Source organism: Corapipo altera, unplaced genomic scaffold, assembly GCF_003945725.1.
Source record: "Corapipo altera isolate COAL_440 unplaced genomic scaffold, ASM394572v1 61044, whole genome shotgun sequence".
NCBI lineage: Eukaryota > Metazoa > Chordata > Aves > Passeriformes > Pipridae > Corapipo > Corapipo altera.
Genome location: NW_020885018.1, coordinates 797,176 through 821,508, shown reverse-complemented (window position 1 = coordinate 821,508; position 24,333 = coordinate 797,176). Strand labels below are relative to the sequence as shown.

General features: G+C 45.2%; 1 protein-coding gene across 1 annotated transcript in view; it reads left to right on the top strand.

Annotated features, from left to right (window-relative positions):
• Positions 1-10,242: 10,242 nt before the first annotated feature.
• Positions 10,243-24,333, top strand: part of LOC113959004 (ubiquitin-conjugating enzyme E2 R2) — a 121,595-nt gene continuing 107,504 nt past the window's right edge. The window contains exon 1 of the mRNA XM_027667689.1: positions 10,243-10,436. Coding sequence (XP_027523490.1) covers positions 10,260-10,436 — 177 coding nt within the window. The 5' untranslated portion in view covers positions 10,243-10,259. The remainder of the gene's footprint in view (positions 10,437-24,333) is intronic.

Here is a 24,333-nt window from a genome sequence, read left to right as displayed (position 1 = left end):
TTTCTTCCCAGTGGCTGAGATGTTGGAATTTTTTCCCAATATCAATCACGCCCCCCCATCCCTTTTTTTCCAGTGTGCAGGGAGGTGGGAAGGGGGAAGGAGCAGGGGGAAGGAAAAAAACTCTTTCATTGTTGGCCGTGGAAGCCACCATCTATCACGTGGCTGTAAATGGTTGTTGAACCTCCGGGGACAGCTCACCCCCACCCCCCCTGGGAATTAGGACTTTGTTTATCTGGGTTTGTTAATAAAGAACTGTTATTTTTCTTTTTCCACACCTTTCACCTGAAACCTCTTAGTTTCAGAGTTGTAATAACGTGGAGGGAGGAGGTTGGTTTTTCTTTTCTGCTCCCCCTCCTCTCCTTAATGGACATTTGTGTCTTGCTAAACTAAGATGACAGAGTTGATAATATAGAGATGTTTTTGTTATTGCTGAGCAGGGCTTGCTCAGAGCCAAGGCCTTTTCTGCTTTCTGTACTGCCATGCTGGGGAGGGGGCTGGAGGTGCATGGGAGGCTGGGAGGAGACACAGCCGGGACAGGTTACTCCAACTGACCAAAGGGATATTCCAGACCATTTGGCATCATACTCAGTGTATAAAGTAGGGGGAAGAAGGAGGAAGGGGAGGATGTTCAGTGATGGTGTTTGTCTTCCCAAGTCACCAATACATGTGATGGGGCCCTGCTCTCCTGGAGATGGCTGAAAACGTGCCTGCCTATGGGAAGGGGTGACTGAATTCCTTGTTTTGCTTTGCTTGTGTGCAGAGTTGGGGGGGGGGGAACAGTTTTCCCCCTGAAGTTATAAAATGGTAAACCCCTAGGGGATGGTGACCCTTGAGGTTTGAGCCAATGAGCGCTTCTGCAAAATATAAACATATCACACTTAGACCAGAAAAGAAAGTAGTTGTAGTTGTTGTTGGAGAAGTAGCCATGTTGTAGAGCCACGAGCTGAGGGGCAGGAGCCCCCTGGGGGGCTCTCCCTCACCCCCCCCCAGCCCCGGCTGGGGGGCTACAGGGACTTGGAACAGCGTAAGACTGGGTTAAGTGCCTTTAACATAAACTGGGGGATGTTTCTCCACTGTGAGCAGCAGCAAGAGATACTGAAAGCAGCGGCAGCAAGAACAGCACTGACCGAGGAAAAGTGGCAGAGAACCAAAAGAGATAAGAGAGAAGCAGCAAACAAGCATGCAGCCGAGCAGGAAGATACAGAGTTGCCTGAGAGACGAGGGCCAGCAGCAGAGAGAGAACTAAGCTCTACAGAGACAGAGTTTTGGGGTAAGAACTGAAACCAAAAACCCCAAACTCCTTTTGTGACCTCTCCTAAGTGGAGAGGATGGACTCCTACTGAATGGAAGTCCTAAGATGCAGCATGCACTGCAGAGGGGAGTTGAAAAGCTCAGGCGTCCTGGAAAGCTGGACCGGGACGGCCAAAGGAATGCAGAGGAGGGCTTTCGCCCCCCTCCCCCCCCATCCCCCGCTGCCTTGAGACAGAGCACAGAAGCTCTGTAGGGGAATTTGAATCCCCTGAAGATAGGGACCATCACGAAGACCCCTGTGCTTCGTGGTATGACGTAGTGAAGTGACCTTTGTCCCGGTGAACACAGCCTACGGAAGATAAGACCCTCGCTTGGAGATGAAGGGCCGAGAGGGCTTGGATACCCCCGTCATGTGTACTGGCAGAGATCCAGCTACAGCTGCTGCATGGAAGAGAGAGACAGAGAGCCTGCTGCCTTAGAGACACTGTTGCGCTGAAAGTAGAAAGGATCTTTTCCTTCTTCCCTCCTGGACTTTTATTTGGAAGGGAGAAGAGATTTGATCCATTGTAAATACTGTTTTGTCATGGTAGGGATAGTTAAGATTGTATATAATGTATTGTAGCATTTATTCTGTACAGTCGTTGTAATATATAATCCCTTCCCCCCATTTTGAGTCTCGTGTGGTGTCTGGAAAACCCAGTTCACACTGGGTTGAGATGTGGGAGAGGGGCTAGAACTAGGGAATTGGATTTTAGGGCTCTCAAACCATGACAACAGCTTTTGCTTTCCTTATTAAACTGTCTTTATCTCAACCCATGACTTTTCTAGCTTTTACCCTTCTGATTGTCTCCTGGATCCAGCTGGTGGGGAGTAAGCGAGTAGCTGCGAGGGGCTTGGCTGCTGGCTGGGGTTAAACCATGACAGTCCTTTTTGGTGCCCAATGTAGAGCTTGAAGGGTTTGAGATAATGAAAGATTTGATTGGTATGCACTAAATGGAATTTATAGCTGTTATTGCAGTTTAGCTAGTCATGAGCAGGCTCCTGTGCTTGCCGTGGGCTTGCTTACCTGACTGTATATTAGAGTCTGTACCTCCTCTGGCGCAGCTTGAGGCTATATCCTCATCCTGTCACCAGTTGCCTGGGAGAAGAGGCTGACCCCCATCTGGCTACAACCTCCTTTAAGGTAGTTGTAAAGAGCGATAAGGTCACCCCTGAGCCTCCTCTTCTCCAGGCTAAACAAGCCCAGTTCCCTCAGCCGCTCCTCATAGGACTTACTTTCTAGACCCTTCACCAACTTCGTTACTCTTCTCTGGACCTGCTCCAGCACCTCAATTTCTTTCTTGCAGTGAGGGGTCTAGAACTGGACACAGCACTTGAGGTGCAAACTCACCGGTGCTGAGTACAGGGAGACAATCACTTCCTTAGTCCTGCTGGCCACACTATTTCTGATGCAAGCCAGGATGCCATTGGCCCACTTGGCCACCTGGGCACACACTGGCTCATGTTCAGCTGGCTGTCGACCAGCACCCCCAGGTCCTTTTCTGCTGGGAAGCTTTCCAGCCACTCTGCTCCCAATCTATAGCATTGCATGGGGTTGTGTATTGGGTCTGGCTGAGCTGGAGTTCATTTCCCCACAGTAGCCCTCACAGTGCTGTGCTTTGCATTGGCAGCTAGAAGGGTGTTGATAACACACCGGTGTTTTGACTACTGCTGAGCACAGCATCAGCACTGTAACATTCCTTCCTCAGTTGAGGGCAAGATCCTGAGAGGGGACCCAAGTAGGCCAGCTGACCCAAACTGACCAAAGGGATATTCCATACCATAGGACATCAGATCAGATATAAAAGCTGAGGCAAGGAGCAGGAAGGTGGGCATTCATTGTTTCCAATGGCTGCCTGCTGAGAAACTGTCATACGTGATGAAACCCTGCTTCTCGGGAGTGGCCGACCATCGCTGCTGATAGGAAGTAGAGAATAAACCCTGCTATCTTTCACTTCTGCGTGTGCAAGCTTTGCTTTACTTTTTGCTTTAAATAAACTGTCTTATCCCAACCCACGAGTTGTTTTTTTCCACCTTACTCTCTCCCCTGTCCAGCTGGGGAGTGATAGAGCGGCTGGGTGAGCACCTGGCATCCAGTCAAGGTCAATCCACCACAGGTTGTTATGACTGAAGTGCAGGACCCAGCACTTGACCTTATTGAATGTTGCCTAAAAAATTCAGGGAGAAAAAAACTCCAGGGCAATTTAGTAGGAGGTAAGATAAGGGAAGGTTTTAATGAAGCCTCTCAGGCTCTGGAAATACAAACTACAAGCACACCCCCGACCCACGAGTTACAATTTTTATAATGATGTTCATCCAATCTCTGTTCGTCCACCCCCTGGTCTTTGCCCTGTTCTGCCCCTGCCCCGCCCCTCTGGAATTGAGTCTGGGGGAGTTTTGGGACCCCCCTCTTCCTCATCTTCATCTTCCTCAGCCTTGGAGGCTTTCCAAAGTTCTGGATTTGAAGGTTACTTTGCCTGCATGATATCTTGTTGTCCAGGCCAGGATGCAGATGTTCTTAAACAGAATGAAGGCCTACCTTGAAAAAGAGACTAAATATGCTGTTGGAATTTAGGGGGAATTGATATGAAATGGGGCAATAGGGTTGGATATGTGTAAGCTACTGTGCTAAAGGGTAAGGGATATAATACAGCTACTTCTAAAACCTACATTCACTACATAACTATTTCTAAAAACTATAAAAATTAAAAAACCAAAAACTCCAAGGCAACATGAACCTCATACCGTTGGTCTCGGCCTATCAATACAGCCTGTCCAGATCCCTCTGCAGAGCCTTCCTACCCTTCTTTCTTTCTTAACAGCTGATGGAGGCTCCCATTAACCCAGATGCTGCCGACTGATGCTCAAAAGCATCTTGTCATCCCTGTGATGAGTTCTGCCTGAGGATCAGCTTGCCCTATTTTCAGGTGAAAGAGAGTTAAAAGGTGATTTTTAACAGATCTTTATCCTCAAAGATTCACAGTTGCTTCCCTTAAGTGCTCGGATGCTCTGTTCCCCAAATATAGGAACCTATATAGGTGCCAATGTGAAGGCGAGGACTTTTGTGCAGCCGTTCTCTTTTTTGGGAGGTGTGAATCACCCCATGCAGTAATCCTGCATTGCTCACTTGGGCAGCAGAGCAGAGAATTGCACTTTGATGTCCCTTGTTAAATGCTCAGGGATTTTTTGGGGGGGGAAATCTTTCCTTGGCAACAGAGCATTAATGCCTAGGCTGAGATCCATCACCGTGGTGCTTGTCTGCCCTTTGGTCTGAGACCGAGTTATCTAGTGTAAATAAAAGAAGCACCCCCAGATTCTTCTATCACCAGTTCCTCTGGGGCTGAGAAATCAGCCTGCAAAGCCCCAAGTGGTGTTTCCCCTTGGCCCACAGGCAATGTGTGCTGCTGTAGTGGGAATGATGCACTGCCAACACTGGTATGGTCTTTGCTGGAGATTTGCATCCAGTCTGGATAATGGCACTCCAGGAAAGAGATGGAGGAAATAATCCTGGCCCCTCTCTCTATCTTCCATATCCCCATAGTGACCTGGACCAAAAGAAACAGGATGAGATTCACTGGGGACATACATATAACAGCTCTCTAGCTGAGCCCAGAGACACATTGAGCTAGGAGCAAGCGAATTTCCACTTTGGGCAGTTTGAAGGAGAAATATTAAAGAACTGGTTGAGTAAATATGTCTTGGGCTGTTTAGGACAAGCTGATACTGCCTTGGGGCAGGAGGGTGATGAGGTGGACCTCCAGGTGTCCTGCTCTGCTTCAGTACAGCCCAAGGAATAGCTGTCGGTAGTTTGAGTTACAAGGGTCTCTAGAGGGGTCTGTAAGCAGTTTGCAGGGGAGATGAGAAGAGCTCCTAACCCCCTGCCTGATCTTTTCCATCACAGGAGCATCCATCTGTCATGCCAGGGGTGAGATGGTGTTGAAGTCCAGCCCAGAGTCACTGGGATCTCTGCTGATGCCTCAGCAGAGCAGAGAAGCTGGGAGGAGGCAGCAGGAGAGGAAATGGTGTCAGCTAAGCACAAGACTGTTTGTCATCCTTCATGAACATGGCTCGCAGGAAGGAAGAAAGAGAAGAAGAAAATAAATATCAAAAATAGATTATAAGAACAAAGCAGAAAGAAATTGAATGGAAGTTTTCATCTCAGATTTACATCAGACGCTAGTGACATCTTGAGGTCCAGTTTATAGTGACAAGTTCTGCTGCCAGGGGCAGGATTAATGGCACATGTAGCCTCCTCCTCTCCTGGTAAGACTTCTCCTTCCTGGAGCCACCTGTTCATATACCAGACCCTATTTCTTGTTCTCTGAGCCCAAAGAACAAACTGATTCCTTCAGGTGAAAAAAAAAAAAAAAAGGAGCTGAAGAGAGAACAACTCTACATTTTGTGGCAGAGCACACCTCATGAAGAGCCCTGCTTGCAGGTGGGCAGTAACCATCTGTGAGGACAAGGCTTAATCCTTTCACTGAGATATATTGGTTCTGATTAGAAGGGGTGTTGATGGAGGGGCACGGACAGACTGTTCATAGACCAGTATGGTCGGCAAAATGTCGGTTTTATTAGAAGAAAGACACCTTATATACTGCTTATGACACTCAGATGTATGATTCTTCTACACAGAGCATTGGATACATAAGGAAAACATACTTTGTTGTCCGGTGCTAATTGGACCACAACAGGTGTCCATAGGAGGAGATGAGAAAACTTGTTCACCTGCCAAAAACTCCTCCTTGACCTTGGCAAAAAGCCTCTTTTGTTCTAACTTCAGAGCCTGTAGCCATATTTAACTAACAGTTGCTTTTACTGTCCACACCCAAATATGCCAAGGGAAGGCTTACAGAAATGCAATAGAAATTGTTCACATACAATCTCTATACTCCAACAGAGGGGGAAATATCATATAAGTCAAAAAGTTATGCCAGCCACAGGGCAGCCTGGTCATGGGGAAGGGGACCCAGGTAGAGCAGCAGAGCCTCCTCAGGAGCACAGACAGAAATGCAGACAGGAACCTTGGAGGGGGCTGCCCAGGCTTCAAAGTTCTCTGTTGCTTTGACAGTTTCTATTTTCTGCGATCATCAGATGTTTTCGTAAGAGAGGGGGGAAAAAAAGCTGGGGGGAAAAAGACCAATATTCTCTCCAAAAGCAGACCTGATGGAAAATTTTCAGCCTGCCCTATTGAATACACCAGGGCTTGCTTTACTTTCTGCCTTGCATGATTGCCTCTTTCATTAACATTTGAGACAGGCAGCAGGCAGGGAGAAATCCTGAAAAGCTCTAAAGTTTGCTTCTCCCATCTCTCCCAGCGTTGGGCTGGTTCAGACAAAGCCTGTGCTGGAGGCTGGCTGCAAGGAAAGGTGTTTCGATTACCATAGAAATAGGGAGAGTACAATCCCCAAAGGGTTCATCTTCTGCACATTGAATCAACCTAACATTTTCCTCCAAGCCTGAGCAAAGCCATGTTTGACCATAGTGTGAGCTGGGATGCTGTGTTAATGGATCAGGTCCTTGCTGCCTGGCATCAACTGGGGAAGGTAACAGTGTGGCCCTCCAGGTTGGATGCATTATTAGACTCGTTAGCAATGGAAACAGGTCATGTGGAGGGGCAGCTGTAAGTGGGTGCTAGAGTTGGGGCATTTGGGAATGATGGTGGGTTAAACTTGGGCATTTGGGAGGTGGGGATGGGGGTGTGAATGGGGCTGATAAGGTTTGGGGAGCAGGGAGCAGTAATGAAGCATGGGCAGCTGGGACCAAGATGCTGGGATTGGGAAGAATAGGGATAAATACAAAGATTCATTACTGACCCCTGTCATGGGGCTGGATTGGACACGGTGGGCAGACGTGAAGAGCTTTTTCTCTCTTGGAGAGAGCATTGCTGAGAGCATCATATCTGCAACACTTTCAGATGTAACCCAGATGAGATGGTTGGACAAATCTAATGGTGATGGAAGTACTTGCTGCCCAGGAAGCCTGGCACCAAAGTGAAAACATAGCTCCCAGCCCACATGTCCTGCCAATCAACCCAATCCTGTATTGACAAAACATTATGTCCATCAACCCAAGATAATTTAAGAAGGATTTTAAGGTATGTGAATGTGTCCAGGAGAGGGCAACAAAGCTGGTGAAAGGGCTGGAAGGCATATCCTATAAGGAGCAGCTGAGGGCTCTGGGTTTGTCTAGTTTGGAGAGAAGGAGGCTGAGGGGGCTATCGGATTGCTCTCTGCAGCTTCCTGAGGAGGGGAAGTGGAGAGGGAGATGCTGATCTCTTCTCCCTGGTATACAGCAGGATCTGTGGGAATGGTTCAAAACTGCATCAGAGGAGGTTTAGACTTGATATTCTAAAGCATTTATTTGCAGAGAAGGTGGACAGACACTGGAACAGGCTTCCTAGAGAGGTGGTCAATGCTCCATGCCTGTCAGTGTTTAAGAGGCATTTGGGTAACTGTGGCAGGATGGCCTACCCCTATAAGGCTTAGAATCTGATCAGAGAATGCATACAATGCAAGCTATCATACAAGTTCTACTGCTGGCACCAGAGTGCTCTTTTGGTGTTGAATTATGCTAAAACCAGCCTGGTTCACCAAACTTCAAACACACATCCTGCTTTTTTAAGCAGGATTTGACAGATGAGCTGCTCTCTGGCCTGTAAATCTATGACTACCAGTCCATCACTTTATAACTATAAAAGCCTAGTCCAACTTTCATATGGCAGATTCTTCCACAGACTTCCTTGAAGTGCGGAGCTTCTCCTGTGAAGCAGGGATACCTCTTCATGGTTACTCCCCAGGGGTTAAGAGAGAGATCTGCCCACTATCTTGTATGGTGAGTTATATCAATCTCTACTTAATAGTTTCTTTTGCTAGCTTTGATACAATTGCTTTAATATAATTGCTTTGATACAGTGCACTATACTACTTTATGCTATATTATACCCTACTAGTAGGTTTTTAGTTTCTAGACAGTGTAGTAAATAATTCTGATTAAGATCTTTCATCTGTTCACTCGTCTGTTCATTTGTCATAATGAATAATTCATTTTATATAAATATATCCATTTTGCCATTATTAAAACCTGTGGGACAAAGTGATTTAATCACACCTCTATAATTCCTTAAATTTAAACTGTTGACACAGTCTGAGGCTAAGATAGGATTCAACCTCACCTAGACTCTTCTCTGAGAAGGAGTTTAGAAAGCAAGGGAGTCCTTCCTGCATCTTGTGACTTCAACAGCAGGGCTTCTTTACTAACTTTGTCTAAGTCTTCCACTCTCTCCTGTGACAGTAACGCCCTTAATAAAATGCTTTAACCTTGGGTCAGCCCTGAAGTAGTCAGGCAGTTGGACTAGACGATCATTGTAGGTCCTTTCCAACTGAACTATTCTAGTATATTCTGTTCTATTCTAAGACATAAATAACAAAAACATGGGTCTGAGCTCCTACCAGAAAACACACCCAGCACAGTACGACCTGGCTACTGAGGAGCTCCTCCAACAGTGTTTCGGCCACACAAGAGTTTGTGATCCAGCCCTCCAGCCCCTAGGCTGAGGATGTGAGAGCAGAATTAAGCAACTTTCTGTAAATCTGAGCTCACTCCAGGGTAGTAATCTCTAAAGGTAAACACTCCTCAATCCCTCTCTATATAGCAGCATCTCAGGGTCTTTTACCATTTCATCCCCGGACTCCATGTAATCTAATGCCACAGATTTATATTAAGGCATTACGTGATTTTCACTTTTATTCATCTCTAATTTTATTTGATCACAAGTCCATAGACAACAGAGATTTCCTTCAAATAACTCTGTCATTTTGGGGGACATTACAATTACTTTAGAACTTATCACAGCCTATTATTTATTTAAATTATTCCTCCTAGAACCACATTAATTCTTTACCAAGAAATAGACATCAGCTTTTCTCTGTCAGGGCTGTTACATCCTTATTACTTCTCCTGTCTTGGCTAAGATGTCCAGCTTGCAACTCTGTCTCCATGCCAGATATTTCTTATGCAGCTGGGTGGTCCTTTGTGCTGCCAAGCCAGGTGCGTACATTAACATTTCCAGTAGTGAAACCCAGATTCACCACATCTGGGGTTGTGCTATGCTATTTTTCCTCCTCCTGCACAATCACTTTGGGTTTTTCATTTATTTATTTTTACCATTAATAATATAGTTAACAATATTATTACTTATTAGAGGCCAGATAAGGAATAGGACATCACAAGAACGATGAGGTGCTTGCTCACATTCACAGGTGATGTACCTTGCCACCTCTGCAAACATTTTTCTCCCTTAACTGTATCTAAAAATGGGAGGAAGGATTGAAACTGCATTTTCTGCCTGTAGCACCTCACACATCTGTGGAGCCACCTGAAAACAACACCCATGGGAGAGAGGTAACTGCCAGTTCCTCTCCTACTGCTGCTTGGGGGTTGCTGCAGGGCTTTTAGGGGACGCTGGGTCATGCAAGGTCGCTTCTCAAAAACCATCCTTTGTACAAAAACTGCTCTTTTTTGACCGTGAGTTTCTGTCAGCGCAGCAGCACGGACTGGCCATGCTCCGCCGTACCCACCCGTGACCCCCACAGAGCACCACCCCCTCCATCCCACTCATAACTCAGCACGCAACTTCTCTTCCGCTCCAGGCGAGATGCGGGCCTGGTCCGTAAGGGCTGATGCAACACCAGGAACCACTCACTCATACATTCCACAAACGCTGTGGTGGAGAGCGCTGCCCCTTTAAGCGCGCCGGTAGGGGCGGGACGTGGGGTGGGGTGTGGCTTGCCATGTAGCGCGGCGCGGCGCGCTGAGGTCAGCTGCGAGTGGGCGCCGTCACAAAAGGAAGTGGCGGCGGCGGCGGCGACGGCTGTCAGCGTGGGGAGGGGTGGGGGGCCCGTGGGGGCAGCGCGACGGCGGCGGGGCAGCGGCAGCAGCAGCGTGGGCGGCGGGGGCCGCGCCGCGCCATGGCCCAGCAGCAGATGAGCAGCTCGCAGAAGGCACTGATGCTGGAGTTGAAGTCGCTGCAGGAGGAGCCGGTGGAGGGCTTCCGCATCACCCTGGTCGATGAGTCCGACCTCTACAATTGGGAGGTGGCGATCTTCGGGCCCCCCAACACCCTCTACGAGGGCGGGTACTTCAAGGTACGACCTTTCCCCGCCCCGCTGGTGGACCGGGCCTCCCGCCGCCGCGGAGGTCCTGGCGTGGGGCTGCCGGGGCCTGCACCATTCCCCTCGCCGCCTGCCAGGTCTCTTTGTCGGGCTCGGAGGGGCCGTGGCGGGGTAGCGGTCCCGCGGCCGCTGTCAACCCCTCCGCCCCTCGCGGGAGGGGGCCAGGGTTAGGGAGGACAGGGCGGCTCGGCGCCCGTAGGTGGTGCTCTGCGAGCTGCCCTTCCCCGCCCGCTGCCGGTGGCGGGGGGACGGTCTGCAGGGCCGGCTGGCTGGGGCCTGTAGGGCGTCTTCTCTCAGGATGCCCTCTGGGGAGAGGAGGCCGTGTTACAGCTGTCTCTATTCTTTCTCTGTTTTAACCCCAAAGAAAGGGAGGTACCTCATGGCACGGTGCAAATTCTTCCCTTTCACCCCCAAGTTATCCTCTTGGCTCTAGTCTGTGTATATTTATTTCAAGGGGGCTTCCCCCGATAGCTTTGTTTGTCATGTAGGAACATCCTGTGTAGGATGACTAATTCCGGATAAAGGGTGTATTTTTTCAAAAATTCATGGACTTCAGGACTGTTTTTCATTATTTCTTTTCCCCGTTTTCCTTTTCTTCCTCTCTAAACTTCTAGAGGGCAGCCTTCAAATGGCTACAGCAACACATAATTGATGAAGGTAGATAAATGCTTTTAATTCATCTCTGTCTTCCTGTTAACAAAAAAAAAATCTTGTGGTTCTCTTGTAAATATATTAAGCAAGAAGTCTGGCACTGCTGCCCCAGAAAGGGAGAAGACTTAAATTCTCAAAACAATTGGAGGAGGAATTGCATGTTTTTTCTTAAAGGAAGCAATTGAAAAAACATGGTGCCTGCAGAAGATATGTTGCATCAGGCATACTCCTTTGCACTTGATGTCTGCTTGGTCTCTAGCAAATTAATGTCCTCTTAAGCTTGCTTCTCCCAGGAGTTATTGTTTTAGTAGTGACTCTTGTGTCTGTCATTTCATGCCCTTTGATTTCTGTCAAACCAAATTTAATTTTTGGATGATTTCTTTACTTGGCTGACATGCATCTTGGCCTCTGGGTCAAGGTTTAAGAGTTTTTTTAACACAAAACCAAAATAACCTGTAGTGTGGGGAATAATAGATTTGAGTCGCATTTGGTTTGGCTTCATCATTTAGAAGGAAGGGAAGGCTTTGGCACAAGACTTGCTTTTTCTAATGAGTTGGTTGGCATGCTCATGTAGGTGTGATAGGTGTATTCTTAGACTCACCTTCATTATTACTTATTCAGGAAGTTGCTCTAGTCTTGGGTTGGTAATTGGGTCATTTTTACATCCAAATGGTTTGGCAGCCTCTTCCTGCCCTTACCTTACTCATCCATTTTTTTCAAAGAAATCACATTGGATCAAAATATCTTTGGTTGGGGAACTCTCTGGACTGTATGCTTGTAATTGTTCCTGGAAAGAAGCTGAAGCAGCCTGTGAAATAATCCAGGGATGTGCATTAACAAATGTTGCCAGTTGCCTTACCTCAGTATTATGAATGTGATATCTCTTTTGGTATTTTATGTCCTTGAACTGTTGTACCTTTCTTCTAAATCCTTCTGACCAATCCTATGATGCTTATTTTGACTGGGAGATGAAGGTCTCGTGATGCCTTTGTCCCTCCACAGTAGAGGAATTCCCTTCAAGCAGCATGGCTCATATGTTGTTTTTGTCTCATCTTTCCTCCATGAGGAGCTGCGCATGGTGGGCTTTGTTTTGGTAGTGTTTGATCTTTGGTTATGCATCTTAACTTCTGAACCTATGAAAAAGTGATTTTTAGACCACTGTTCTGTCACTAGGGAGGAGTCCTGTGGTCCTGAGAAGTGATGTTGTTGACTTTGTCTGTATTGGGCCTTCAGGCAAACTTTTAGATGTGTTAGACTTGGCTTACTGAATTATTTAGAGATAAGGTAAATATCTAACTTTATTTTGTGGGGTGACTTCTATGATATATTCATAGTATATGCAAGGTGAGCACTAGTTCAGATCAGCATCTGATTAGTTTTTCAGATTTCTTGACTTGATGAAATATCTAGCTTCATCTTGTTTTGTCTTTTTAGTTTCCTAAGGTAGCTAAGCAGGATTAGAAATATGCACTCTAACTTTTTTCAATTTTGTGGCAATGAGAGTTTGGGAATTTTCTTCCCCTTGAGGTGTGGTTTGAGGGTAGGAACTAGAGGGGAAGTACAAAGCCTTCTAATTAAGTTAAACATTTTGAGAAAAGGCCTGTGTTTAATGGAACCTTAAAGTGTTAGTGATAGTTGATTGGGAATACAAATGCTTGATTTGTGCTCATGGATCACTTGGAACTGGTAACATCAGCTTTTGGCACCTTCTTTATTCTTGGATAAATATGACCTTTCTCTCTGGATTGTTGAACTAGCTGAATAAACTGAAATACGAGAAGTGTTCTCTTTGTACCTTCTTGATAGGAGCTACTGCTGTTAAAGGCTGGTTCAACATTTCAACAGATTCTGGTTTCAGTTGCTAATCCTGTAACCAGTATTTGATAAATTGAAGCAGAAAACCTGTCCCCTTGAATGTTTGTTTAAATGGTAGATTATTGTAGCCAGCACTAAGATATTGATAAAGTTGGGGACTTGTTAAAAATTCAAGCACAGCATCTAAGCATATTTTATAAACTAATATAGCATGCTCGGGTCTACTGCAGTACGTCATAGTTTAGGACCTCCTAGGTAGATGGAAAGGGCAGCAACCACTTTGTGGAGAGCAGCTTGTATCAATGAGGGATAGGAGCAGTTCTGAACCACAAGCCCCCCTCATGCAATCAACTAAAAGTGCACATCTGCAGTGAAGGTTGTCACAAATCCAGGTGTTTCTGCATGGCTCTCCTTATCCCTGTCAATCTTTGCCTTATCTAGTGACTTTATGTAGCTATTCATTATGACTGGGAATAATCTTTTGGGCAACCTTTTGCTCAGGTTCTAGATCACCACCCTCAAGGAAGGAGTTATTTCATGCACTGGTTATCTCCCATTCTTGTACTGGGACCCAATATTTCAGGGAAGGTGCAAGTGAGAAATTATATAAATAAAAACTTCATTAGATGTGTAGTGCTGCCCAGAAGAACAGTTTGACCAAATATGCTGTGTCAAGAAGCATGTTTAATGTAGAGCAAGAGTCAATATTGAAAGCTCCTTGGATTTAGGCTGGGTAGATGAGAATGAATCATAGAATCAACTGGATTGGGAAAGACCTCCAAGATCATCAAGTCCAACCCTTAATGAATACACCTAACATGAAAGGAAACAAGAAAAATGAACTGCACTGTTAGAGTTTGATAGTTCTTAAGACAATTTATTTCATGAGGTGTTTTTGCTACATGAAGGAGCAAGTCTTGACACAAGTGGGGAGGAGGAACCCAAGCATTATGCTTAGTTTTTTCAAGTAATTTGGGGGCTAAATACTTGTTACAGCATTGTTTTCCCTGCTTTTTGTAACTTGTTAACTGTGTGCTGTTTAGAGTTCTGTGTTGTTGGATCTCAGCTTCTTCCAAGGGATTTGTTTTGATTTCAAAGCGACTTGCAATATGTGAGAATAATTTATTTTTTTTTCAGAGCAGTGAATTGATATGGAACTTACAGATAACTTATGGCAAGTATGAGCACCATGTTTAAAAGTTTGGTATTGTAGGAGCTTCCTAGAAAGCTTAAAATAAGCAAATAGAAGTTGTAACTGGTAAAACATGTAACTCCACAAAAATATTTCTTGGTGCCAAGGAAAAAATGTGCGTTACTCTCAGCATAAAAGCTGCCTTCTGCAGGCCTCTGCATTGCAAGGTGCTACAAAGCTTCTCTCTCAGCGTACTTAAACTTCTATTTTTGTTGTCTTTAGGTATCATTGATGCTAATATGCAACCCACCTATCTGTAAGATAGGATCATCTGTTGTTGACTATCTCCAAAATAAGAGATGTGAAGCTGTCTGTAGGCAAGAAATATCTGATGTTGGTTCACAGATCATAAGCATGCTTTATGATCTCTAACTCTCAGGCCTGAGGAATACCTGATTGACCCTCACTCTGCTGTTGCATATAGGTTTTTAGATGGTTGTGTCTGTGGGACCCACAGAACCTCCTAGACTGTTTTGGACAGCTGCCTAGCTTCAGAAGGCAACAGGCAAGGTAATGACAGTAGCCAGCTTCCAGCCCTTTCCCTAGGACTCCTCTGATACAAGTAGGGATATTGTGTATGCTAAGAAGCACAGATAGTGGTTTGCAGTTCTAATACTTCCTGAGAATATAAGACCAGGTGCAATTAGATCCTGTTGTATGGCAAGAGGAGACCCTGGCTCTGCCATTAGGATAAAAATAGAAAGCTTTCCATTTGGAAAGATTGAGCACTTTCAGTTTGCATAATTCTTCTATTGTTTGGCTGTATTTCCATGAGTCTGCACAGTGATCCTTGGATAAGGTAAAATAAAAAATGACTTGAATAGCAATGTGAAGAATTGTGCATCTTGAAATTTCTTGCGAGTCTGTTCAAGAGATAGTAACTAAAAGCATGTAGATAGCTTTAGATCTGGTTCATATTATGGAAATTAATGGAAGCTTTTGACTCTCAGGTGTTAAAGGGTGTTCTTAATATTTTGTTTGCCTGGTAAATCCTTAAGATCTCTGCTATTGCAGTAATATTATGCCAGTGTCTGAGTGTTGGACCATATATAACTTCTCAAAAACTCAAACATGTTTTTACAGCACTGTTTCTGAAGTCACGTTTACACTGCTTGCTATTTTACATAGTGATATATTCACACAATGTTTTCTTTTTAATAACACTTTAGTTCTAATCCATGATGCTCATTTCACATCTAGAGGGTAGGAAATGCCAGAAAAAAATGCTTGCAGAACTTGAACTCTCTTCTTTGACATGCGGTTTGGCTGTGTAGTTTATGGCTATCATCAGGTATTCATAGTAATGAGTAGTATAGGCTAAATGGTGGAGACTTTATCTTGAAGTGTAACTGAGTTAGTTGGAAATGTAACAGTTAAAGATGGAGTGCAGTGTGGCTGGACTAAAGGTTATACGACTCATAATATAGCATGTCCTCTTATAATTGGACTGCATGTCATCAGATGTGTGCATACACGTGCATGTGCACAAAATTAGCTTCCTGTTTCCAGAGTGCTACTTTATTTTTTAAAAATGTTAAAGTTTTATCCAGCATTTTGAGTTAGAAGAATTTCAATTACTAAGCTTTTGTGGTAGTGACTTAATGATAATGTCTCATCTCACCAGATGAATTTAATAGTAATAACTTTGGCACTGTGTACCCTCCTGTTACGACCCGCCCCAGAAAAAGGGGAGGGGAGTAACCCAGGTTCTTATCAATAATTCCCTTGAGGTGGATTAGAGCGAAGCGACACTGAATAATCGGTGTCTGAAAACATATATAGGTAGGGTTTATTTTAACAATTTTGTTTGAACAGATATGTTAGCATTTTGGGTGTTGTCATCTATACTATCTATCATAGGGATAACCCCTGGGGGGAAAATGCATAAGGGAGAGAAAGGAAAGACAGGGTAAGGCTAAGGGAGAGCAAGGGAAAGAAAAACTGAGAGTGGACAGATGTATATAGTCACCGCCCACGGGGTCCAGCGATGAAACTTGGTAGTTGCAGCTTCCATGTCTGTCAGTTGAAGTGATGACCTTGATCTGCTGGGGGTGAAGGAGGGAAGCCCTCACACTCCAAGAAGTTATGAGTTATTATATCCATGGTTAGTGTCATGGGCCATGCCTCGAGCCTCCAACCTCTCCTGGGCCTGTGCAGAGTTTCTGTGTGTGGCCTGGTTCCCGCCTTTCAAGATTGGCAGAGAGGGGGATGGGCTTTGATGGGCCATCAGAGGTATAATGCAAAAGTCCTGCAGAAGCCTGCAAAAGTCCCTTGGCAATCCTAGGATGCATAAATCATTAACCATTTCAGTCTCTGACACCACCCCGTGATTTATGCATTCAATAATTTCTTTTGTTGTTCACTGAATCTTCTTTGTGGGCGGTGCCTTTCGTATAGTTGACAGAAAGAGAGGAGATAGCACGAATCTTTTCCCAATGCAATGCAATTTCCAAAAAACCCTACAGTAAAATAGTAAGCATATGGGACATAACAATATCTGAATAGTTAAAGTCAAATTTCCTAATATTAACAAAGGTACAAACATCAGGATTTAATACTGACACAAATCTAATTTTCATTAGCCATAGTCTCCACCCTGTGAGTAATCAGGGTATCCTTTAATGCATAGTGGGTGTGAGGGATTCTATAATGTGTCTGTTAGAGGGGGGGCAATGTGTCTTGAAATTGTACTTGAAATTACACATCAGTTCTTATGCAAATACACTGAGTTACTTGGGAGCTGGTAAAAGGTTTTCTTATATTCTCTTCAGGTAATACTTTCTTTTGTTTTGTTTAGATTTAGTTTCACTTGTCAATATTTTGTGAAATTTAGCCAAATATAAAATTTGATGCCTTCCGAGGCAGAGGGTTAATGCATATAATACATATTTGTATGATTCCAAATATGCATAAATTCTTGTACTAACTCTCAGGCTAAATTTGATTGAGTTTTTTGATTCTCAGTTGATTGAGACAGAACTACACACATCCAAAAGCCTCTCCCAAGCCAACCCGCCCCCCAACAAAAAGACAAAACAAACTTGGCAAAAACTAAACTAGCAGTACATAAAATGACTTGTCTTACACAATCTTACCAGCGAGTTGTTGTGGTGGTTTGAAACTCCCAAGAATCCAATTTTTAAGTTCAAGCCCCCTCCTCCCACAGTTTGCCCCTGTGAGAGGGTTTAGTGATGGTATGGACTTGATATCTTTTTCACCTCATGTGGAGAGTTTTCAGACAAAACACAACCATTCGTTATTGGGGGAAGGGGAAAATACTTACAAAGGTTTATTTACACTCACATATATATTTACATTAAATTAAATTTCTCCTTTTCTTCAATAAAAGTCCTAGAAGAAAAGAGAAAATCTTTCTGTCACTCCTCAGGCCACAGTTCCTTCATTTCAGTTTTTTGTGGCACTGGTTAGTGTCCTTCATTTTCCTGAGGCAGCAGATTTAAGTGTGGCAGTCAGGATTTTTATTCTTACTTTGTGGAAATTTCAACCCCAAGCCCGAGCCTTCGGGGGATTTCCTTGTAAGATCTTCACTCCTCTTGGGTTAGAACATTGAAGGCAGCTTTCAGTTCAGTCTTACCAAAACTCTTTTGCTCTGTCTCAGCTCGACAGCTTGATAGAAACAGCAACAGCAGCAGCAGAGGGCACGGCCACCTCCTCCGCATTCCGTCCTGGCTCAGCTCTCAGGACAAACTCTGGGTTTTCAGCTCCTTTCTCTCTCTCTCTAGCTGCTGCTGCATTTAGGGACTCCCTAAGGGTTTGGAAGTCCACCCCTCCTCTTCAGAGAGTCTCTGGTTTTGGGAAAATAATACAGTCTTACCCCAAACCAGCTCTGTTGAGTTTACCTCTGTTTTGTTGCCAGCTCTCCCTCCTGCAGGAACATCTCTGTGTCTTTCAACCAGCTTCACGTTATCTTGCTGCTGCTGGCTATCTTTTGGCTTTTAGCCATCGCTGTCTCTGTTCAGGACTGCTCCGCTGCCGCTTTCAATGTCTTCTACTGCTGCTGACAGTAAGGAAACTTTTCCAGCTCTTGATTACGGGACCCGGTCCAGCTTTGACACTATACCGGGTCTCCCGTAGCCTTGACTGGGGTCTGGGGGCCCTTGACCCTTGACCCCCAGAGGGGCTCACTGGCCCCCTGCCTCCTCGTGGCTCAGATCATGGCTACCTATCTACTACACTATCTTCACTACCTTCTCTTCCATTTCTGTGGGTATGTAATTTCCGTAGGGCGCACGTGGACTATTGATTGGTCCAGTATTATCAGTGGGGCAAACCATTACTACCTCAGAGAAAAGGTTTTTCAAACCACCACAGTTGTTCATGATAAAACCACAAATAAGTTAACAATTATTAATAAGCTGATAATACAAGCCATTTTGGGAGTAGAGGAGACACAAACCTTTACATATTGCAAACTTATTGAGACAAAAATACATACAGACATGCATATTACAAAGTTATTAAGATAAAAACACAAACACATGTCAAAGAACAGTATAAGTCTCCAGTCCTGTTGCTACTTCATTTTCTCATGGGATACTTGTAAGCTGATAATAGAAGCAGTTGTGGGGGCAGTTATCTTTTCTGCCCATTGCTGCAATTGAAAGTTTTGTTGGTCTCACGCAGTTTGATCTCATCTGCTGGCAGGTTCCTGCAGAAAAACAAAGAAACCTGGCCCACTACAGACCCATTATTAAAAAGAAGGAACTATCTATTTATCCAACTCCTTATCTGGCATATTGTCACTAGGGCAGTAATAATAGAGAAGTTTGGAACATGTTTTCTCCAAAAAACAAACTCAGAGCATGCTGGAGCTCCTTTTTTACTCCTCAGCATCTTTATTTGCTCTAGGGTGGCCAAGGTGTCAGAGGGAATACACACTGCTACTTTTTCTGTGGGAATTTGAAGTCTCAGACTTTCCAAATGGGTGATAGTATTTGTCTGAGTCTGGTCCACTGTGGTGACATCAGCAATCTGGGCAATCAGTTCAACTTTGTTATGTACAGCAGCTATTTGTGAGCCAGTGTCAGCATCGAGGTAACTCACCGGCAGCTGCCACTGCCCATTAGGTTTATGGACAGGCCATACAGGAGAACTGTATGGTGAGTGTATGGGGACAACTACCTGTTGCTCCTGTAGTTCTGCAATTTCTGGGTGTGGCAGTTTGAGCCACATTAGAAATCCAAAATCCAATTTTCAGGCTTCCCCCCACCCCTTCTCACAATTTATCCTAACACCGGAGAGAAACTTTCAGACCAGAGGCTTCTGTAGGGGAAGGGGGAAGTATATACATTTATTTACACAAATAAATATACTGTACAAACTAAAAGCAACTATATATATATATTACATTTCTATCAGTCAGTCCTTTCAAGCCTCTCCTTTAACTTTAGTCCCGGAGCAGCTTTTCAAGGCTGATACGTAACACAGTCTTTTGCCGTGGGAGTGTTCTGGGCTCCTGAACGCTCCCCCCTCACCAAGTTCTAGTTGTTTGTTGCAGTCTCTCCTCCTCAGGAAATCCAAGAAGATAGCTTTGAGTCCTTGTTCTTCTGCTGCTGTGTGATATCTCTCTCTCTCTCTCTCTCTCTGCTTCATACCTCGGTTCGTAGACTGCTGCAGTGTAGTTCAGCTTATCAAGCGTCTGTGTCCTGGAATGTTGATTTCTCCTCGGGTTTTCGGTTGTCCTGCATTTTAGTTCACGGCAGAGACATCCTCTGGGCCCCCCTCTCTCTCTTGGGGGGTCCATCTCCAATTCTTGCCTGGGAATTTTCTCCCTAGCAATCGAGCCTCCTCCGGCCCGTCCACTTGGCTCTGCTCTAATGCTGAGCCTCCCATCCTGTTACAATCTGCTAAAATATTGCAGAAAGAATTTTTATATTCGAATGTTCCCTTGAGCAAAATTAAAACTCATACAAGTTAACTGTTGATGCCAAAACTGTTTTTATTAATTGCTAAGAGATGCGAAGAGAAAGAGGAAAAAATAAGAAAAGGTTAGAAAATGCTAAGATTACTTTTTAGAAGCATAGAAAAAGATTACCACCAAGAACTACCTATTCGTCTGAGCTGACTTGTGGAGTGGGGGGGAGAGGGAGAGAAAGAAGCAGCTTTTGCCTTTTTTTTCTCTGACTCCACCTTGGTGTGATGTTATCTCTTTAGCTGCAGGGGGTCTGGAACGCAGCCAGGATGTGGACTTCACTGCTCGCACCAGCCCTGTCTCAGGCTTGTGCAGAGGCCTCGGTCCCGCTGTACCTCTCAGAAATAGGGTCAGGGTGGAAAAAACTCACGCAGGTAGTACGGTGGGTCCTGGTCCACTCCAAGACGGCAGAGGTCCAGTCTTCTGGTGACGGGCAGGCAGCTTTCGGTGGCAGGAGAAAAAAAAAGTGAGGGCGAGGCGAAACTCTTAGCTGGTAAAGCCAATTGTCTTTCCCACTCCTCTTTCCCTGATCTTCCCAAATTTCTCTTCAGCTTTTATAGTGTTCAAAGGAGGTAGTCTGTGGTGTTTTGGCACGTAGCCCTGTTCAGATGTTCGCAGAGATATGATAAGGATGAACAATACCAGGATCTTTTGGCAGGAAAACTCCAGTGGGAAACTTTGGTGAGAACTTCTGGTGGAAAACTGACACAGAAGTTTTGGTAGGAAGTTTTTGACAGGCAGAAACAATGGTGAACCATAATTTTTGGCATTTGTATGTTATCTGTCTGTTACACATCCACTCTCGCTAAATAGCGAGAGGGAAAAACAGCCCTCCTCTACAGCTTGGCTGCAAAGGTGGGGGGAAGAAGAAGAGGGCCTGGCCACAGGGCCTGCCTCTCTCTCCCACTTACCAGTTGTTTGTGAGTCGCATCCCTCACAAACATGCACTCATTCCAATGCTGTCTCTAACTCTGACCTAGGCAGAGTTAGGGGGGCCACAGGGCTCCCCTCTTCCCCCCGGAGGGGGAGAGAGGGAGCCCAGCCACCCCCTGGCCTTCAACACCTACACGCAGCAGACACCAACAGCCATAACAACCAAGACCGAACTGCCAAACGCTTCCGGTGCTGTGATATATGGAAGAGAACAACATGGACAGTGATTGGCTCTCCAGGGAACACTACCCTGGCACCCAATCACTTCTGAGCCCCCCCAGCCTCTCAGGGGGGCCAATTTCAAACTATGACACTGGGGTAATTTTTTCACGTGTTCCTAAAGGGAGTGGGTGGGGGTTTACATTTGTTATTTTAGAAGGAGGCAGACTTTCAGCAGTTTGCAACAGACGGACAGAGGGAGATGGGAGACCAAACACCCATTCTCTCCCTTTGGCATCTGTCCAGGCTCGCCCCTTTAGTAGATCCATCCCCAAGATGTTAACTGGTAATTGCCTCACAATCATGATAGTTTCTGTGGTTATCTCTTCTCCAGGTGACCAGCATTTCACCCGAGCAGTGTATTGGGGTCGGGATTTACCAAAAGCATCAGTTACCCATCTTTTTTTGTCTGACTTAATGCCACAATGAGTAGCAGCTTTAGTTTGGAATGCTGAGACCTGTGCACCCGTGTCTACTATGAATGTAACCAAAGATTTAAAAGGACCGAGAGGAAAAGTGATTACCATATCTCCCTGGCTGTTTTCTGTGAGCTTTCTCTCATAAACCCACTTGTCATTTTTTGGCTGATTTACTTGGGAGCAGCAAGTCCAGTTTCTTAACTCAGAACTGGTCAAACTGGTTAGTCCGGTTTCTGGAGAGGCTGAGGGGATCACAGTGTTGGAATCCTTAGGAGGGCTGCCCCTAGGGGGTGACTCATGCTTTTTGATCTTATCCCAGTGCTTTATCAAGTATTCCAAATTAGCGGTGGGTAATTTGTCCATCACTTCTCGAGGAATTCCTTTTGCAACACCCTCCACCCACAAACTGTACCTCTTTCGCCTGCTAGATGACACATTTTGTTGACAAATACCTGGTGAGGCAGGTTTTTGGACCTCCCCTGCCCTCCTGCAGTGTATTCTCTGGCCACTTGTACCAGAGAGCCCCAGCTGCTGACCAGTACCTATTAATTCTTGGGCTATTTCCAACCAGGTTATCCCTGGTGGAGCACCCCTTCTTCTAGGTCTGGGGGTTGCCTTTATGCACTCCTGTAATTGTTTAGCATCAACTTTTAGTGCATCAGGCAGGCCTCGGATTCAGACTGGAAATCTCTGTGGATCCACTTCAAGTTCCATTGGGGAATTTCGTTGTGGGTCTAATAATTTTGTGTGCATTAATTGGAGACATGCAGTTTTTTGTACACTTTTTACAATGTGGCCAATTGTGGGTGTTTTAATCGTGTGAGGATCTCCCCTTTCTATAGGGTCTAACCCACCTGCCCAGTAGGCAGCTCTCTGGGTCAGGGACCATGGTGCTCGGTTATCATTTGTGGTCAGGAAGACCCCTGGGCCCCAAAATCCTCTGACTTCATCTTTACTCAATAAAATTCAGTCTCCCCCAGTAAGGGACACTCTCCACACATATTCAGTCTCTGATTCACTGGCTTTACGGCTGTATTTTTCCTGAATTTTGGCCAGTGCTTCCCCCGGTGTACGGGATAGTCCGTGTGGTAGTTTGCCGATCTTCCCCTTGGCCAGTGGTTTCAGTTTTAATGAGGGGACGCAGATGTATTACTTCATCCTCCGGATAACTTTGCTTAACCTCTTCCGATTCCCCAGAGGGGTACAGGGATTTGTTAACATCTACCGGTCTAGGGTATTTTAAATTGATGTCCCGTAGTTCACAATTTTTCATTTCTAGTACCTTTTTAAGCCTTTCATTTTGTTCCTCCTCATCTTGCAGGGCTGACCAAAGCAACAAATTAATTTCCCTCTCCCCCTGAACTGCTTCACCCTCAGCAGTTAACTGCAAGCGTTCTTTTTCTAATTGCTCCTGTAATGCCTTCATTGACTCTTGAAGAGATCTTATCACTTCACCTGTAGATTTCTGAATAGCCTCTTTTTCTAGCTGGTCCTGCAAAGCTTTCATTGGCTCTTGGAAAGATTTTATCACTTCACTTACAGATTTCTGAATAGCCGATCTTTCCTTTCCCACTGTTCTAAGGACAATGACTAAAACAGCACCTACAAAAAGCAGTCCTAAACCAAGGACAGACATCAGGAGGGAATAATCCTCATATAACTGAACCTGGGGTGTCCTTCCTTTTGACTCAATCATTAACCCAGCTCAGGTTAATGTCTTTCTCCCCCTTAACCATCTGAGGGTCGGCTTGACTCTCTCCTGAAAAACCTTTCAACAGGCCCAGGTACCAGAGAACCTTTCAACAGGTCCAACCTACACCAGGAAACCTTTCAACAGGTCTGATGTGCCTGGGTCACACCGAGAAGAGAAAAATTCTCACTATAATTTTACAACAAGGGGACAGTCACCATTTGTATCGCCCTCGGTATCAGTTTTGGATTACACCGATTACTCCACCATATCCAAAGGATCCTGTCCGTGACGCCAAAAATGTTACGACCCGCCTCAGAAAAAGGGGAGGGGAGTAACCCAGGTTCTTATCAATAATTCCCTTGAGGTGGATTAGAGCGAAGTGACACTGAATAATCAGTGTCTGAAAACATATATAGGTAGGGTTTATTTTAACAATTTTGTTTGAACAGGTATGTTAGCATTTTGGGTGTTGTCATCTATATTATCTATCATAGGGATAACCCCTGGGGGGAAAATGCATAAGGGAGAGAAAGGAAAGACAGGGTAAGGCTAAGGGAGAGCAAGGGAAAGAAAAGCTGAGAGTGGACAGATGTATATAGTCACCGCCCACGGGGTCCAGCGATGAAACTTGGTAGTTGCAGCTTCCATGTCTGTCAGTTGAAGTGATGACCTTGATCTGCTGGGGGTGAAGGAGGGAAGCCCTCACACTCCAAGAAGTTATGAGTTATTATATCCATGGTTAGTGTCATGGGCCATGCCTCGAGCCTCCAACCTCTCCTGGGCCTGTGCAGAGTTTCTGTGTGTGGCCTGGTTCCCGCCTTTCAAGATTGGCAGAGAGGGGGATGGGCTTTGATGGGCCATCAGAGGTATAATGCAAAAGTCCTGCAGAAGCCTGCAAAAGTCCCTTGGCAATCCTAGGATGCATAAAATCATTAACCATTTCAGTCTCTGACACCACCCCTGAAGCACTAGTAGGTAAGATGAGCCAAATTGATTGTCTATCTCCACATTTTCTG